A 16915-nucleotide genomic window follows, 5' to 3' on the forward strand; every position below is an offset into this window, starting at 1 on the left:
CTGAGGATGATGTTTATGGCTGGGTTGTCAAGAGAAAAAATACACCCTTGTCCTGAGGATCTCGGAGATCCATTGCTGGTCCTAAGAGATACTTTCTCTGGTGTACACAGGGGAACTGTTGGGGGTATTTTGTTTAACAAGGCCAAGTGCAGGGTCCTACACTTTGGCCACGGTAACCCCATGCAGACTGCGGGATTAGTGGCTGGAGAGTCGCCTGGCAGAGGGGGACCTGGGAGTGCTGGCTCACAGCTGGCTAGACATAAGTCAGCAGTGTGCCCAGGTGGCATAGAAAGCCAATGGCATCTTGGTTTGTATCAGGGATGGTGTGGCCAGCATGACTAGGGATGTAATTCTGCCCATGTACTTGGCACTGGTGAGGCTTCATCTTGAGTACTGTGTGCAGCTCTGGGCCCCTCACTGCAGGAAAGATAATTGAGGGGCTGGAGCGGGTCCAGAGGAGAGCAATGAGACTGAGGAAGGGACTGGAGGGAAAGTCTGATGAGGGAGCTGGGGTTGTTCAGCCTGGAAGAGACTCTAAAACTACCTGAAGGGAAGTTGTAATCAGGTAGGGGTCAGACTCTTCTCCCACAGTCTCCCAGACTCTTCTCCTAACTTGTGAAAATATGAGAGGGCACAGCTTGAAGCTGCACCAGGGAAGGCATAAGTTGTATGTTAGGAACCACTTCCTCATGGAAAGGGTAGTTAGATGCTGGAATGGACTGCCCAGGGAGGTGGTGGAGTTGCTGTCCCTGGGGGTGTTTAAGAAAGCTTGGATGTGGCACTTAGTGATCTAGTTGATGTGGTGGTGCTAGGTCATAGGCTCATGGATAGGTCACAGGTGCATAGGATGATCTCAGAAGTCTATTCCAGCCTCAATAATTCTGTGATGGGAAATACAGCTACATCCAGGAATGGTTGCTGATAGTTTTAAATGTCTTGGATCAACTTCTGTGAAATGGAGACACCATGCAGTTGCCATAAATAGCTTCAGACTACTTCTTTCATCATGCTTTCTATTTTTTTTCTCACTGCAGCTTTTGTTTTGTTTATTTTCTTAATTAGCATGCTAATAAAGGCTAAGACTTATTTAAATGAAAACCAGAAATCTTACAGAATTTACCTTTCAGTAATGTATTCCATGCCTGTTGTAGAAAAAAGATGCAGGTTTGCTAGGAATAAAAGAAGAGCTGCTAGTGAAAGCAGGGACTGCACAATTTCAAGTTTATGGGTTTGAACCATGATCATAGAATCATAGAATCAACCAGGTTGGAAGAGACCTCCAAGATCATCCAGTCCAACCTAGCACCCAGCCCTATCCAGTCAACTAGACCGTGGCACTAAGTGCCTCATCCAGGCTTTTCCTGAACACCTCCAGGGACAGGTGGTAGCCTTTTTATTCTGTTATTTTCCCAAATAAATGGAAACAGGAATAAGCATATCCTGCTGGCCAGAAAAGAGAAAAAGGGTTACTAAATAAGAGTTAAAGTTGTATTTTCTTGTAGTCAGAATTTCCTGTTTCTTCCTGTTTTTTTAGGACATTCTCCCCTTCATGAAACCCTCCCAGAGCTTTGAGGATCAGAAGGGAGATTGTACAGTTTGGGCTGGTCTGATCTCAGATGTTTGACTACAGCAATTCCTCCTTACCCTGCCAATGAATCTCATCTCCTGTCCCCTGGGACAAAGCTTTGTGCCAGAGCCTTGCTGCCAGGGCAGCTCCAGCACCACTGGGCTGGGTGAACATCAGAGTTCCCTTAGCAAGTGGACTCCTGGAGGTGAGTGGCTTCAGGCCATGGGTTAGTGCATATAGTAGCCGGGTTAGGGCTGGGCTCAGTGCTCTCAAAGGGCTTTGCCAGCCTCAGTGATGCTGTGATTCCTAAAAGGTAAGATAGGGGCCAGGAAAAGTCACACAATCCTCAACATAAACTAGCTCAGCACAGCAGCCAGTTGAAGAGCTGCAGCTGAACAGCTGTCAGCCTGTGTGCCGGTGTAATGTCAAGGCCGTGCCACAAGGCGGCAGCAGAGGGCGACTTGGAGGTGCAGCGCTTGGCTTCCCCTGCGAGGGAACCCCCTGCGTGCGGCAGGTAGTGTTAGGCGATGCTGGAGTTCCAGCACGCAAAGCTCGGAGGAGCAATCCCGCTGCCTTCTGTTGAGTCACAGAACACAACAGTCTCATACTAGACATGTACTGAGTACACTTCTGGAATCCCCAGCACAAGAAGGACATGGAACTGTTGGGGCGAGTCCAGAGGAGGGCCATGAGGATGCTCAGAGGGCTGGAGCAGCTCTGCTATGAGGACAGGCTATGAGAGTTGGGGTTCTTCAGCTTGGAGAAGCAAAGGCTTCAAGGAAACCTTATAGTAGCCTTCCAGTATCTGAAGGGGGTCTACAGGAGGGCTGGGCAAAAATCAAGTCAACAGCACCTTGATTTGTTGACTTGATCAGAGTATCACAGGATATTAGGGGTTGGATGGGACCTCTGGAGATCATTGAGTTCAAGCCCCATAGAATCTAGCACAGGTGGCACAGGAATGCATCTAGACAGGTCTGGAAGATTCCCAGAGGAGACTCCACAACCTCTCTGGGAAGCCTGTTACAGTGCTCTGTGACCCTTACAGTAAAGAAGTTCTTCCTCATGTTGAGGTACTTCCTGTGCTGTGGTTTACATGCATTGCCCCTTGTCCTATCATAGGGCACAACTGAGAAGAAGCTGCCCCCTCCCTCTTGACACCCAGCCCTCAGACATTTATATACATTTATTAGATCTCCTCCCAGTCTTCTCCAGACTAAAAAGCCCCAGGTCATAAACTACTCTGCTGGGCAGTTCAGAATGTGGTTTTATACAATAGTGTTGGTCGCCTTAGGATTGACCTTGCCACTGAGGACAATAGAAAGTAAACTCCCTTGACTGGTGTAGGATTCAGTCACATAGCAGTGGCTTGTTGCCCAATAACAACTGATTTTTACTCCTTTGACATTTTTGGTGTGCATTCCCACAGCATTACTCCACTCAATCTTTAAACACACACTTTTCTAAGTCAGAGATTAGCAGAACTTTTGAAGGCTGATGTTTGAACTTTAATCATTTACTTGGAAAAGAGAACCAGCCTTAGAACAATGTTGCTTCAAAAGTGGTTATAGAGCTTGGCACACTCTGTAATGTATTGTCATGTCATGCTCAGACTTTGCTGAAGGATGTGGTGGCATAGACCTCCTGGGCCACACTATGATGTCAAATCCATCCAACACTGTGTTCTTGATTCGGTTACAAGTGCGGTGAGTTGTGGTGTTCTGGCACTCCCTAATCATACCTGAAACACCTGTTCCTTGGGAAACTCCTGCTGCCTGAATCATAGCCCATTCTGGAAGGAGTCAGAGTTACAGGAATAGAATTGTGGCCAAATGAAAAAACAATACTGCCCAAAGTCTTGCAAGCCTATACAAAGCCATCCTAAGTGAGACCCTTACAACTCTCCAGCACTGCAGGAGGCTGTGACCCTGTATCTTCTGGTATTCTGGAGTGCTTTAAGAAGAGAGTGACCAGCAGCTTGAGGGAGGTATCTTTTGCCTCCACTTTGCTCTGGTGAGGTGACACCTGGAGTATTGTGTCCAGCTCTAGGCTTCTCAGTTCAAGAGAGACAGGGAACTACTGGAGAGTCCAACAGACTGTCATAAAGATGATTAGGGGACCGGAGAATCTCTTTCCTGAGGAGAGGCTGAGAGCCCTGATGAAGAGAAGACTGAGAGGAGATCTTATCATTGCATATAGGTACCTAAAGGGTGGAGGTCATGAAGATAGGTCTGGGCTCTTTTTACTGCTGCCTAGCAATAGGCTGAGGGACAGTGGGCACAAACCAAAAAACTGAAGGCTTCACTTAAATGTAAGGAAAAACTCCTTCACTTTGGGAGTGACTGAGCACTGTAATAGAAGAGGGTGCTGGAATGTCCACTGGAGAATTGCAAAACGACCCTGGACACATGCCTGTGCAACCTGATCTAGGCAAACCTGCTTTTAGCAGGGGGGTTGGACTAGATAGCTGAAGGTCCCTTCTAACCCTTGGCATTCTGTGATTTACCCTGAGTTGGGGTGCCTCAAGATAGACTGCACAAGAACTGCAGAGAGCAGATTTTGTGAGGGTTGAGAAGGGGAAATTTTGTAAAGATTTTCCAGGTCATCTGCTGACAGATACTGACGAAGGAGAACAGTGAGTAATTCACAACAGCTGGATTTTGTGAGCTTTCAAAGATCTTTTGGTACTGATGATTTATTACACTTTGTAAAAACAGAGTAGGTTAACCTCTGTGTGTGTGTGTTTGTCTTAGCCTCTTTGTGCATGTGTAAGGCTACGAGGATGATGAGGGGACTGGAGGGCATGTCTTATGAGGAGAGGCTGGGAGACTTGGGACTTGTTAGTTAGCAGCTTGTTTCACAAAGTAAATCCTCAGGTAACTGGCATCCCCAGGCAGCGGCAGAGACAGGGGAAAGTGCGGTACAGGCGTGGGGAGAATGGATGAGGAAGAGGATGAAGGTGTGGAAAGGAGAGGGAGCTCTAGGGTAAGCTTTCTTTACATTGCCCACAGCCATGCAGAGCCTGCACTGCTAGAGTTTCCAAGCTTTATTCAGTGGGTTCAGTAGGTTGGTTTGTTTAACTGGCATTGATTCCTTGCTCCTGGGTGAGCTCGCAGCTCTGCAGGCACTATGTGATGGTGCCTGATGGGAGGGAGGCCTCTAGCCCACTGTACTACAGAAACCTCTGTGTCGTGGTGGTGTGACATGAACTTTGTAAGGCAGAAGCCTGACCCTTGTGCTTGCAACTGTTTCTGCTCAACCCTGCCGGTGCAGTGGCTTTTCTGGACCGCTGTGCTGGCAGTTTTTCAGCAAGGGACCATTTGCTGCTTCCCCCTTCAGGCTTATGTCTGCTTATGCTTAATGTGACTCAGTACTTATTTCATTTGGTAAGAACAACAGGGTGAGGAAAAAGGACTCCAATGATACATTACTTCAGTTATCACTAAAATCTCTATTGCAGCCTTTTAAAGGCTCATGTTGAAGGCTCTTAAATGAGCATGCTGTATCTAGTAATGGAAGTCCTGTAAAGTGGTGAACATTGCCAGATGCAAATCAATGTTTCTAATGGCTGAAACCCTCAATCAGTGGATGTCAACCTCCTCCTCTGTTTTAAGGAACTCTCTGCTCTCTGGTGCTTGCATTCACCCTAATTTCTGTCTTTTGTGAGATGGCTCTGCTATGACAGTCTGCTGTAGGTGAAAGCAGACAGCCTGTTCTGCTTCCCACTATTGAGAAAGCCTTTTTCAAATGAGAATACTGCAACTAGAAAGTAAAACAAAACAAACAAACAAACAGCACCCTCCCAACAAGCAAACAAACAAACAACCCCAGAAAATATACAAAAATGCATTTGAACTGAACTGGAGATTAAAATTTAAGACCTCTCAACACACAGCATGTTTGTGGCAACAGGAAAGGTGAGCACTTGGTGAATTAGCCTGTTCTTGCTGCTTCAGACTAGTGGCAACCAGGCAATGAGGTACTTAAGTGCCTGATTTCAGGGGAAGACATTCCTTCTAGATGCATATTTTTCTGAGAGATGGCTGTTGGAAAGTGATGCACAGCTAAACAGAAGTGACAAGGAAAGCCACTGGGATAAGTGCAAGGGACGGTTGTGTTGCTGGCACATTAAGTATGTTGCAGCTAATAACAGTGAGATTCTAGTGCAAAGTCTTTGATATGAGGCAATTAGTGCCATGGTCTGGTTGACTGGATAGGGCTGGGTGCTAGGTTGGCCTGGATGATCTTGGAGGTCTCTTCCAAGCTGGTTGATTCTATGATTCTATGATTCTATGATATCAAGAAACAGAGGGAAGCAAGTTGCATATACTGACACGTAGCCCAGGAACTGGGGGATATGAAGACACTAGAATAAACCAGTTTTTAAGACCCTCAGTTTTGCTACTCAAACTTCCCAGAACATTAGCTCCAGGAGTGACATATCCCCCTTGTGCCAGGGTGAGGTATCCACCTTTCACCTCAACTTAGGTTGAGCCAACATAGAGAGCAAAAGTCAGTTGCAATCGATGACAGAGAAAAGTATAACAACAAAGCTTGGACTGCTCTTTCTAGCCATGTGTTCACTGGCTGAGTTTTATATTGACCCAAGTAGTCTTGGCATTGCTCAGCTTCTTAATCTTTGAGTTGTGGTAGTGGTACTGTGTACTTTTATTCTTTCCAGTGTGTCCCTAGCAAAAGTGGGTTCCTGGTTGTTGGCAGGACTCCACTGTACCTTTCAGATTACTCAACAGAAGTTTACTGCCAAAGCAAACTCTTCAGTCTACTCCTCCACTTCCTGCCCGGTTTATAATCTCCGTGCCCAATCCAGGAGCTGCAAGACCCCAGCCATGTTCGCCTCCCAGCTTCTCCTGCAAGCTGCAGCGTTGGGACTCACAGTCCTTCAGGCCCTTGCCTCCAATACCTTCACTGCAGCTGTCTATGAGCACGCAGTCATCCTGCCAGATGCCACTGACAAGCCTGTTTCTCCTGAAGAGGCTTTGGTCCTGATGAACAAAAACATGGATGTCTTGGAAGAGGCCATCAAGGCAGCTGCCCAGCAGGTAGAAGGTGTATTGTGAGCATTGCTAATTCGTGTTGTTTTCTGCTGCTGACCTTCCTGGTTATCTGCGGCTGGATGAATTCTTGTAACGGCCTCTGTTGTGCCAGGGTGCCCACATCATTGTGACTCCTGAGGATGGCATCTATGGCTGGCTTTTCAGCAGAGAAACCATCTACCCCTACCTGGAGGATATCCCTGACCCAGCAGTGAACTGGATTCCCTGCACTGACCCTACAAGGTGATTTTTTGCTTGCAGTGAGTTCTGTGGTTTCAGTCTTGTCTGTCATGCAGTCATGAGCTGCTTGCAGTAAGTGCCTAAGAAATGCTGATTATTCTTTTTGTTATTCTCTTAAAAACCAAAGTGCTGTGGGAATGGGATGTGTTATAAAACCTGTTAGTTAAATAGCAATGGGAATATGCAAGGTAAAAAGCATTGAGCCAGCCTGCATGTAAGAACTGGACAGGAGGAAAATGAGGCCATTTCACTAGGCAAAAGAAATTTTTGGAAACCCTGTGAAACTGTCACTGCAGGTTAGCTGTGAACATTGTCTGTAGGAGTAAGCAAGTTCCTTATCAGATTAGATTAGGCACTGTGATTCACTCCTCAGCTTATGTGGCTGGGTGATTCCTAGAATCACACTTCACAAACTGTTTTTCTATCTGGATCTGAAGGAAGTGATGTTTAGAAATCCAATCACTTCAATCACATCCCTGACCCAGCAGTGAACTGGATCCCCTGCACTGACCCTACAAGGTGATTTTTTGTCTGCAGTGAGGGCTGCCTGGGGAGGTGGTGGAGTTGCCATCCCTGGAGGTGTTCAAGAAAAGCCCGGATGAGGCACTTAGTGCCATGGTCTAGTTGACTGGATAGGGCTGGGTGCTAGGTTGTACTGGATGATCTTGGAGGTCTCTTCCAAGCTGGTTGATTCTATGATTCTATGATTCTATGGTGTGTCAAAGGCCCAGAACTTCAGTTCTTAGGTGCCACTGTGCCAGACGCTAGATATGCCCAGCAATTCCTCTCTTGCCCTTTCCCAGACCTAGAATTGTTTGCCTGCTACAGAGCACATTCCAGGTGCCAAGGGGTGCTGACAGGCAGTCCAAGGGTGACATATACTTCTGGACACCAATGGGAGGCCTTGAGACCTACCTCAAGGTGCAGGAAGCAACCTGAGAGAATGCTGCAGCAGCCCTGTGTATCTGCCTGCCTGCCATGCCAGCAGAGCAGAGGGTGCTGCCAGCATGCCCTCAGCATTCCAGCAATGGACACTGCAGACAGACTTCTTTATTCTTTTTTTTTTTTCTTTTCCATAAAATACATTAGATTTGCTCCTGCTCCAGTGCAGGAACGACTCAGCTGCATGGCCAGGAGGAACTCCATCTATGTGGCTGCAAACATTGGGGACAAGAAGCTCTGTAACTCCACTGATCCCAGCTGCCCCAGCGATGGTCGCTATCAGTACAACACTGATGTGGTCTTTGATCCAGAGGGGAAACTGGTGGCTCGTTACCACAAGGTAAAGTGGCCTTGAAAAGTCAGGAGAATTAAATGCCAGCCATTGTCTCATGGTAGATTTTTGCTTCTGTTTTATAACTTCAAAGAATCTCTCTCTTGCTGTGAATGGCTGTGTTCCTCTGTGATCTGTGCTAGATTGTGTGGTCCTGCTCTGGCAGGGGGGTTGGACTCGATGATCTCCTTGGGTCCCTTCCAACCCCTAATATCCTGTGATCCTGTGAAGGAGACTTGGTGGTACCAGGCCTTTGTCTTCCTGCCCTGCTCCCCACTCACAGAGGGGAGGAGGAGTGAGCAGGGGACATGGCTGGCCAAGCCAGAACGTGCACTGGGCTTATATTGGCCTTCCACCACACTAAGGTCCCACATCATCACTGCCTTCTTTTCTTCTTTGCAGCCTCTCAGTATGGTCACACTTCCTGCTGTTGCTGTGTGCTTCCAGTCTCTGTCCTTCCATGCATCTCTACACCAGGGTCATCAGTTCTGTCTCTGGGCACTAGGTCCTTAATGCTTCTCTGACATTGTTATTTCTTTCATGTGCATCTTTCAGGTCACCAGAGTTACAAACTAGGTAGGGAGAATGGAAAGATTATTTTTACAGGAGTTGAAGGTGGCTGACACTGTCAGGCCTGCAGAGAGCTGCCTGCTTTCCTAGCTAGATGCCATGGCAATGTATTTCCCCATATTCACCTTTTGTGCCCTGTGGTGATCATACACTTTTAGCTTGGCTTCCTATATGTGAGGGCCATACATAGGTCAAAACTCCTAACTAGTCATTCAGAACAGCTTTAGGGAATGAATGCAGGCTATTGCAGTAAGTGCTTTTAACCAGTGTCTCTGTTTTCCTTCCCTGCAGTATAATCTCTTCATGGCAGAAAAAATTCAGTTTAATAACCCAAAAGAGCCAGAAGCTGTCACCTTTGAGACTCCCTTTGGGAAGTTTGGCATTTTCACTTGCTTTGACATCCTTTTCCATGAGCCTGCTGTGGTCCTGGTGAGCAAGTTGCAGGTGGACACTGTGCTCTTCCCAACAGCTTGGATGAATGTCCTGCCATTTCTGTCTGCAGTTGAGTTTCACTCTGCTTGGGCTATGGGCATGGGTGTCAACCTCCTGGCTGCCAATACACACAACACCAACATGTCTATGACAGGTAATCAATTCTCACTCTAAAAAATATTTATAACCATGAATCCTGTTCTCCCTCTTCTACAAGGTAATTGTGGCTGGAATGTGAAGAACCTGCTCAGCATATTTTAAACCTGACAAATTCTGTTTCTGCTTGTGCCATGTAATGCACAGCAAAAAGTGAGATGTTTTCTTCACCTCAGCTTTCTAGGGTTTTCCTTTCTTTCTTTCAGTACCTCTAAACAGTCAGTAAGTTACTGTCTCTTCTATCTGAGTAGAAACTTCTGAAACTCTCTTCTCTCCACCTCTAAGTCTGGCCATACTGTCCATACACTTGTAAACCACATACTGTCATGGAGGCAGGGAATTAATGTGGCTGAGTCAGGAAACACAAAAAAATAGAATGATTTTATTTCCCTGAACCCTGCCCCCAAAACTATATACAAAATTAGTTTAGTTTATTAGCAGACTCAATTCAATTGGGAATATCATAGATAAATTTAGATACTTAAGAAGTCAGGAAATGGAAAAGGCTAAGCTATAAATGCAGCTTTACCCCACTACCAATCAAGCTGAGCAGAAGGTTAAGGGAAAAGCTCACTCATGGATGTGAGGTAGGCACTGGGCAATGATCTCTTGCTGAATTCCTCTGCAGGAACAGCCTTCTGGTGTTGCAGGCAACATCCAGTAATAGAGATCCACACCACAGGAGTCTGAGACAAGTCACAGAGCTGCCAAACTCGAAAATGTCTTGAGCACTTCTTCCCAAGTGGGACAATGCTGCCCTCACAATGGCAGGGGAGAGCCAAAACCTGCTAGGGTCCCAGTCTGGGAGGCAGCCAGGAAGGTGGCTGCTGATAGGGCCTGAGAGAGGGCAGCCCAGATGCTGCTGGCTCTCTCTCTCAGGACCCCAGGCGTGCTAAGTCTGCCAGTTCGCACAAAGGGTGCAAAAAAGTGAGGGGAGCCATCCAAAAGCAGGGATGGAGTAAAAATCAAGAGCTGTACAAACGGGAGGAGCCGTCCAAAAGCGGGGAGGGTCCAGTCAGGAGCCTATCCAGGGCTCTCTGTTAAGCCAGAAGCTCTTTCAAGATGGGAACTCTCAAGATGGGAACCCCAAGGCAGAAACCCTTGCTCTATTTATCCCAATCACCAGCCCCATTTCAGTGTGGGCTTTTACACAGCCAGCCCACCTGCTCTAAGGCACCTTTTGCTGCCCCACTTCAAACCTGCGGGGTGGGAAACAGGTCTTTGTGCCTTTCTTTTCCCACAGAGTGAGAGGGGAAAGAGAGGAATTTGGGGATCCAGGACACACACACAGCTCTGTTTATTCTGGCCAAATGGAAGGCTTATTTGTAGTTGCATTTAACATAGCTGTGGGAAAGCATTAAATACAGATTGTCAGCCCTGCTGCAGTAGCACTGCTAGCAGCCTGCATTCTCTCCTGAAAATGTAGCATTGCTTTTCTGGAGTTTATTTTATGGGATTACTTGAGCTGGACTAGTATCTTCACTGAGCTGTGCAACCACAGTAATGGCTTGGGGCTGCTCGTTTGAAATGCCTGACAGGCTACTACTGCTTGTCTGTTTTATGTGGCTCTTCAGCGATGATGGGTATGACAGATGTTCTTTGGTCTCTCTTGTCACTTGGCACTGCTCAGGTGTGAATTCCCCACGTGGAGAGGAGTTCTCTGATAGTGTAAGTGGGGATAGATGGCTGCTATTTCCTTCTGTGATCACCAGGACAGGCCTATGATATTCACCTGTGCTGCCTTTTGTATTGTCTCAATCATATATGGTCCTTTTACATCAGTTGGCTGAGAATGAAGAAATTCTCAAGCAACAGTGTTGCATACAACTGAAAAAAGAGGACTGTGGAGGCCATAAACACAACCATAAACATAACATCCTCAGTCTTTGACTACACTGAGCAGACTTCATTCAGAGAAATGCTATTCTTTGGCAAAGTATGAGCTCACTGTGCTGAACTGCTAATGGTCACCTTAGGTGAGACCAACATTTTTGTTATATAGTAGTGGCTAAGCCATCAGGAGGGACAATTAAAAGACCAGTATGAACATTTTTCTGCCTTTTAGACTGACCATTTTGCTTTCCTCAGGGAGTGGTATTTATGCACCAGATGGAGCCAGAGCATACTCCTACAATATGAAAACTGAGGATGGTCACCTCCTCTTTGCTGAACTAGATTCACATCCTTACCTTTCTGCTGCCTCCTCACCTGATGTCAAGTGGAGCTCGCATGCTTCGAGTGTTGAAAGACTGCCACTCAATGACCACAGTTTTAGAGGACACATCTTTCATGATGAGTTCACTTTGACTGAGATCACTAAGCCCGAGGGACACCTCACTATTTGCCAGAAAGACCTTTGCTGTCATTTGAGCTACAAGATGGCAGGGAAAAGAGAAGATGAAGTTTATGTGCTGGGTGCTTTCGATGGTCTTCATGTTGTTGAAGGACAATACTATTTGCAGGTAATGACTGTTGGGAGGGGAAGCACTTATTTTGGAAGCTTCTTTACAGGAGAAACCTTCAGCTCTGTAGGGGAAAAAGGCAGAGACTTTCTTCTATGATGGAGTCCTGGCATCATGTTTGGTAGCAATGGCAAGTAGTGGCTAAAACATGCAAGACTGCTTACTTTTAAGTCTAACAAAAGCAGTGGAGGTCACTAAGCCTCATAAATTCCTCACTGATTTTTTTTAGGCATGCCATACTGGCTAAATTTAGGTCCTCTCTTTGTGACTGTCTGAATTAAGTGTTCTGCATCTAATCTTCATCAAATGGTGTTAAAAAGTCATATCTATCTTTATTAAATACACTGGTAATTTAAAGTCAGAGATGTTAATTTTTTGTCATTTGCTCAAATGGCATGTGACATCCCATGGAAATGGCCACTACTCCTCTCTTTTGGTCAATCAGGAAGGGAATGAGTTACATCTTAAGTTCTTCAGAGAGAGTGATTTCCCATTGGAATGGGCTGCCCAGAGAGGTGGTGGTCACTGTCCCTGGAGGTGTTCAAGAAAAGCCTGGATGAGGCACTTAGTGCCATGGTCTAGTTGACTGGATAGGGCTGGATGATCTTGGAGGTGTCTTCCAACCTGGTTGATTCTATGATTCTATGATCTTGACTGAATTTACTTAAAATCTTCTTTACCTTCATAATTAGGTTATTGTGCCTGTAGATTATTTTTTAGTTACTTCTGACAGTCAATATGGCACTTCCATAACAGCTGCTAGAGAGTATGGGGGAGAGGTCTTAATTCAGCTAATGCATTTAAAGAAGATAGCCTGAATAAATTCAGTGATTGTGGAAGCTGCCAGATAATCTCTACCAGAGCTGAATTTCCTAGCCAAGACAGAAATTTTCACTTTCCCCCCTTCACTTTTTTTTAATTCTCTCAGAGCTTTATTCTTTATTTCTCTTCTGTTTTCATTTCATCACAAAACCATATTTGCTGATGAAGAATACTGATGATGTTTGCAGAGACACTGCTTCCATCCTCCAATATCAGACACCAACAGAAGCACCCAGCAGCCAGCTGTCAGCAAAACCAGCCAGCATCCTTTGAATCTTCACAGAACTGTTTAGCCCTACTTTGTATTCCTTTGTGATGTCCACATTTATCATTGCTATTCCTACTTTCCTCTGTGTGCTGCAACTAGTAACAAAACTGCAACAGAGGGTACCAACTTCATCACCTTGATGCACCAAATTCACATTTCCCCTGCACTACTAGGCCATCCAATGGATTGTCATTAGCAATGTACTGACACAAGTAAGAAGACCTGTGTGTACAGCTGCACAATGTACCCATGAGGAGGGCTTTTAAAATTCACCTAAAATTTCTGTTCACAAACTTGTTTTACTAAGATGTGGGGAAGGAACCTTCAAACAAGAGAACTGGCAATTGGAAGAATCAGTGGAAGTGACAGGATTTGGTTTCAGGAGTGAAGTAAGGTGCTGTGACAGCATTTAACATCAAACAAGTTGTTTCTAACTGCTAAAGCAATGAAGATCTGACATATCCCCAGCTAGATGAAGGGATGAAAAAGTAAACTACAACTGAAAAGAAGTTGCTTAAAGATTATGAAACAGCCCCTGAGATGGTCACCTAGCTTTGATGATACCAAGCTTTCCTAACAAGTGTTTCCACCTTGCTAAATACGTTGTTGTTTCCCCCTCCCCACAGATCTGCACACTCCTCAAGTGCAAGAGCACCGACCTGAACACGTGTGGGCAGCCAGTGGAGACAGCTCAGACCGAGTTTGAGATGTTCTCCCTCAGTGGCACATTTGGCACCAACTATGTCTTTCCAGAAGTCCTGTACAGTGGGGTGCAGCTGGCACCTGGGGAGTTTGAGGTAATGGGGCACGCTGGAGCTGTGTCATCCTGGGTTCTCTGTGGAGTAGTATTGAAATGGTATCCTGATGAGGAGAGCCTGAGGGAGCTGGGGCTCGCTAGTTTGGAGGAGACTGAGGGGTGACCTCCTGAATGTTTATGAATATGTAAAGCTGAGTACCAAGAGGATGGAGCCAGGCTCTGCTGGGTGATGCCCAATGACAGCACAAGGGGCAATGGGTGGAAGTTGAGGTGCAGGAAGTTCCATGGAAACTTGAAGAAAAAAATTTTTCCCTGTGAGGGTGACAGAACTGCTGCTCAGGGGAGTTGTGGAGTCTCCCTCTCTGGAGGTATTCAAGACCTGCCTGAATGCATTCCTCTGTGATCTGGTCTAGGTGATCCTACTCTGGCAGGGGGATTGGATTGGATGATCTTTTGAGGTCCCTTCCAACCCTTAACATTCTGTGATTCTGTATGAGATAAACTGTCTCAAAACAGCCAGAGCGAACTTGCTCATAGTGAATAATGAGATGGATGAAATGCCTTTTAATGAAGTGATTAGTAAGAGATGTGGTCTGACATGCCTTCTTCCTGTTTTGTCACATCTTTCTGAGCTGTTAGCATGTCCACATGGGTGCTCTAATCATGTCCTCTCACCCTTTTCAATCAGGTGTTGAGTGATGGGCGCTTGGTAAGCAAGACAAGACCAACAAAACCAGTCATCACCGTGACACTGTTTGGACGATGGTATGAGAAGGATCATCTCAAAACCAACCCCACAGCCACCGTAACAGTACCATGACTGAAGCTGTACACTGTTAATCTCATGTCTAAATGAGATGCAGCATCCTCTACTGTACCAGTCCCAATTATCTTTCTTATTTAGAATTGCTCAAACTTGTCAGTGTTCTTTGTTTAGTAATTATGCAGCCATAATATTTTATTGCTACCACTTACTGGGAAATATCTGCTCTGTGTCATGGCATCACTAATCTTTTATTAGTGCAAAATGGTAGTTGTGTTTCTCTCTGTTTTCTGGAGTTTTATTTTTCTAGCACTCAGAGAAGCTGTGTTGTGAGCCAGAGGGTACATTCTTACTAAAACATCATTCCATATTTTGTAATTGCAGATAATTATGAGACTAGCAAATAAAGCCAGTGAGAGCTGTTTTATGGCACCATTATGTAAAGAAACCTCAACAATGCTTTGCCTCAGATAAGCTACTTACTCATTTTTTCCTCCTGTTTGCATTGCTTTGGCTTTATTGCCCTTATGCCATTGGTGCATGCTGAGTGGCACATAGCAGCACAGAATAGTCCATCATGGGAGCTAAGGGCTCCAATGAAGAAGCCAAACCTGAAACAATTTCTGTTTCTTGGTCAGAACTCACAATGAATCATGGTTTCTTTGAAATCGCTGTTGAAAGTGACTTTGAATTGAAACCTCAAAGTATTCTGCTTGCCAGTTCTGAACAACAGCTTGTTGACACCTGCTGGCTGATGCTATTCAGTGCTCCAGCTGTTTCAACCCACTAAGTGGTCACCAAATGACCTGATACAATATTGCAGCTCCTCCCTCCCACCTTCTTTCTTTCTTTCTGGTTCAATAAAGCAACATTTGTGAAAGAATCCTTGTCATTTGCTCCTTGTGACAGCACTGGATGGTATTGCCCTGCAGGTGAATTTGCTGTATGGATCAGGGTGTTTAGATGTCTACTTAAGGTCAGCTACTCCTGCTGAGAAGGCACTGTTCACATCTTTGCTTCCTCTTCTCACTCCACGACCTGTGCTTTGTTGCTACTGCTGGACCCTAGGGGCATTCCTTCAGCATATCTGTATAAAGATATGCATATTCTGTGACTGTCTCTTGCAAAAGTTCACTAGACAACTTTACTAGTCTAATTTACCCTTCCTTTTCGTAGAATCAAGCAGGTTGGAAGAGACCTCCAAGATCATCCAGTTCAACCTATTACCCAGCCCTAGCCAATCAACCAGACCATGGCACTAAGTGCTCCATCCAGGCTTTTCTTGAACACCTCCAGGGATGGCGACTCCACCACCTCCCTGGGCAGCCCATTCTAATGCAAATCACTCTCTCTGTGAAGAACTTCCTCCTAACATCCAGCCTGTACTACCCCTGGCACAACTTGAGACTGTGTCCCCTTGTTCTGTTGCTGTTTGCCTAGGAGAAGAGACCAACCCTCACCTGGCTACAACCTCCCTTCAAGTAGTTGTAGACAGCAATGAGGTACCCACCCTGGTACCATTCGTGGTCTCAGTATGGTTCTGTCAAGGTCTGCGGTCTGATGTTCTGTTAGCTGGTGAGATACTGCTCCAGACTCCAGCACTTATTGTCACTACTGTGCACCACATGACCTTCTCTGTTTTCAGGTGTAAATAGCCACTCACATGTTGCATAACTTAGAGTCATGTCTAACACAGGGACAAGTTCATCAAAAGCCTGACTCATGGAAGATCAGCATCATTGCTGCTACCTTCTTCACTGTTGGAGTCAGTTACTGTCTGACCACAGACTGATCTCAATGTGTTATGCCATTACCCAGTGTGATCCTCTTCCCATGGGCAGAAACTCAGTGCAGACACTGTACTTGTCCCCTAGGAATGTAGCAGGTGATACTGCAACTCTCTCCCTGGGTAGGGATCTAGATTGAAGGGAGGCTATGACGTGAGAAGTCTCATTGTGGAATGTGAAAGGGAGGATGTGGCCAGTTTCAGAGCTGAGAGGCAGCTCCTTCAGATTCACTGCTGATACCAGTCCTCTAACTGAGGGAATATATCTGTAAGTAGTAAAAGATTCCACCATTACACCTGGTGAGTATCCTGAACTCAGGATTTGGTCCAAGGCCGTTGTGGTTTCATTTAGGTGTATTTGCACGTTGAGTATTTTCTTACAGAGGACTGGCGTCAGCCATCATGGCACTAAATTCTCTTGGCTAGAAGATTGCATAACATTTATTGTTGTGAAACATGCCATTGTGTGGAGTGAGTCAAGCATACAGAAGGTAGCAAATCTACCATTACCCACATACCATCTCAGGCTGTATAAAGACAAGGCTCCCTGTAACCACCGATACCAACAAACACCTCTTTGAGGGAAGCGCAGCAGGGAACTGTTTCATTACCTGGCAGCTAACTCGGAACCAAAGAAGGTAAGAGGCTTGGGCAACAGATAGAAGTGGCTTTTGTTCACGTGCAGCTTTGGCTTCAAGATTTGTGATGGAGTGATCTGTAGATGAAAGGAAGCAGGTTATGATAGGCAACACTGAGAAATTGTGG

The 16915-nt window shown here is 45.8% G+C and overlaps 1 protein-coding gene across 1 annotated transcript; it reads left to right on the plus strand.

Moving 5' to 3' along the window:
• The first annotated feature begins 6414 nt into the window (after positions 1–6414).
• On the plus strand, positions 6415–15215 carry LOC135189151 (pantetheinase-like). The gene is made up of 7 exons (XM_064169181.1): positions 6415–6627; positions 6734–6864; positions 7951–8143; positions 8996–9290; positions 11381–11754; positions 13471–13641; positions 14290–15215. The coding sequence occupies exons 1-7, from the start codon at positions 6415–6417 to the stop codon at positions 14419–14421; spliced, it is 1509 nt and encodes a 502-aa protein (XP_064025251.1). The 3' UTR covers positions 14422–15215.
• The last annotated feature ends 1700 nt before the right edge of the window (positions 15216–16915 follow it).

Source organism: Pogoniulus pusillus, chromosome 31 (genome assembly GCF_015220805.1).
Source record: "Pogoniulus pusillus isolate bPogPus1 chromosome 31, bPogPus1.pri, whole genome shotgun sequence".
NCBI classification, from domain to species: domain Eukaryota; kingdom Metazoa; phylum Chordata; class Aves; order Piciformes; family Lybiidae; genus Pogoniulus; species Pogoniulus pusillus.

Excerpts from the sequence above, each read along its gene's own strand:
- LOC135189151 (XM_064169181.1), top strand. The coding sequence starts at position 6,415 with ATGTTCGCCTCCCAGCTTCTCCTGCAAGCTGCAGCGTTGGGACTCACA. Across the intron at positions 8,144-8,995 it reads TGGTGGCTCGTTACCACAAG|TATAATCTCTTCATGGCAGA; the intron begins GTAAAGTGGCCT and ends CCTTCCCTGCAG. Across the intron at positions 9,291-11,380 it reads CACCAACATGTCTATGACAG|GGAGTGGTATTTATGCACCA; the intron begins GTAATCAATTCT and ends TGCTTTCCTCAG.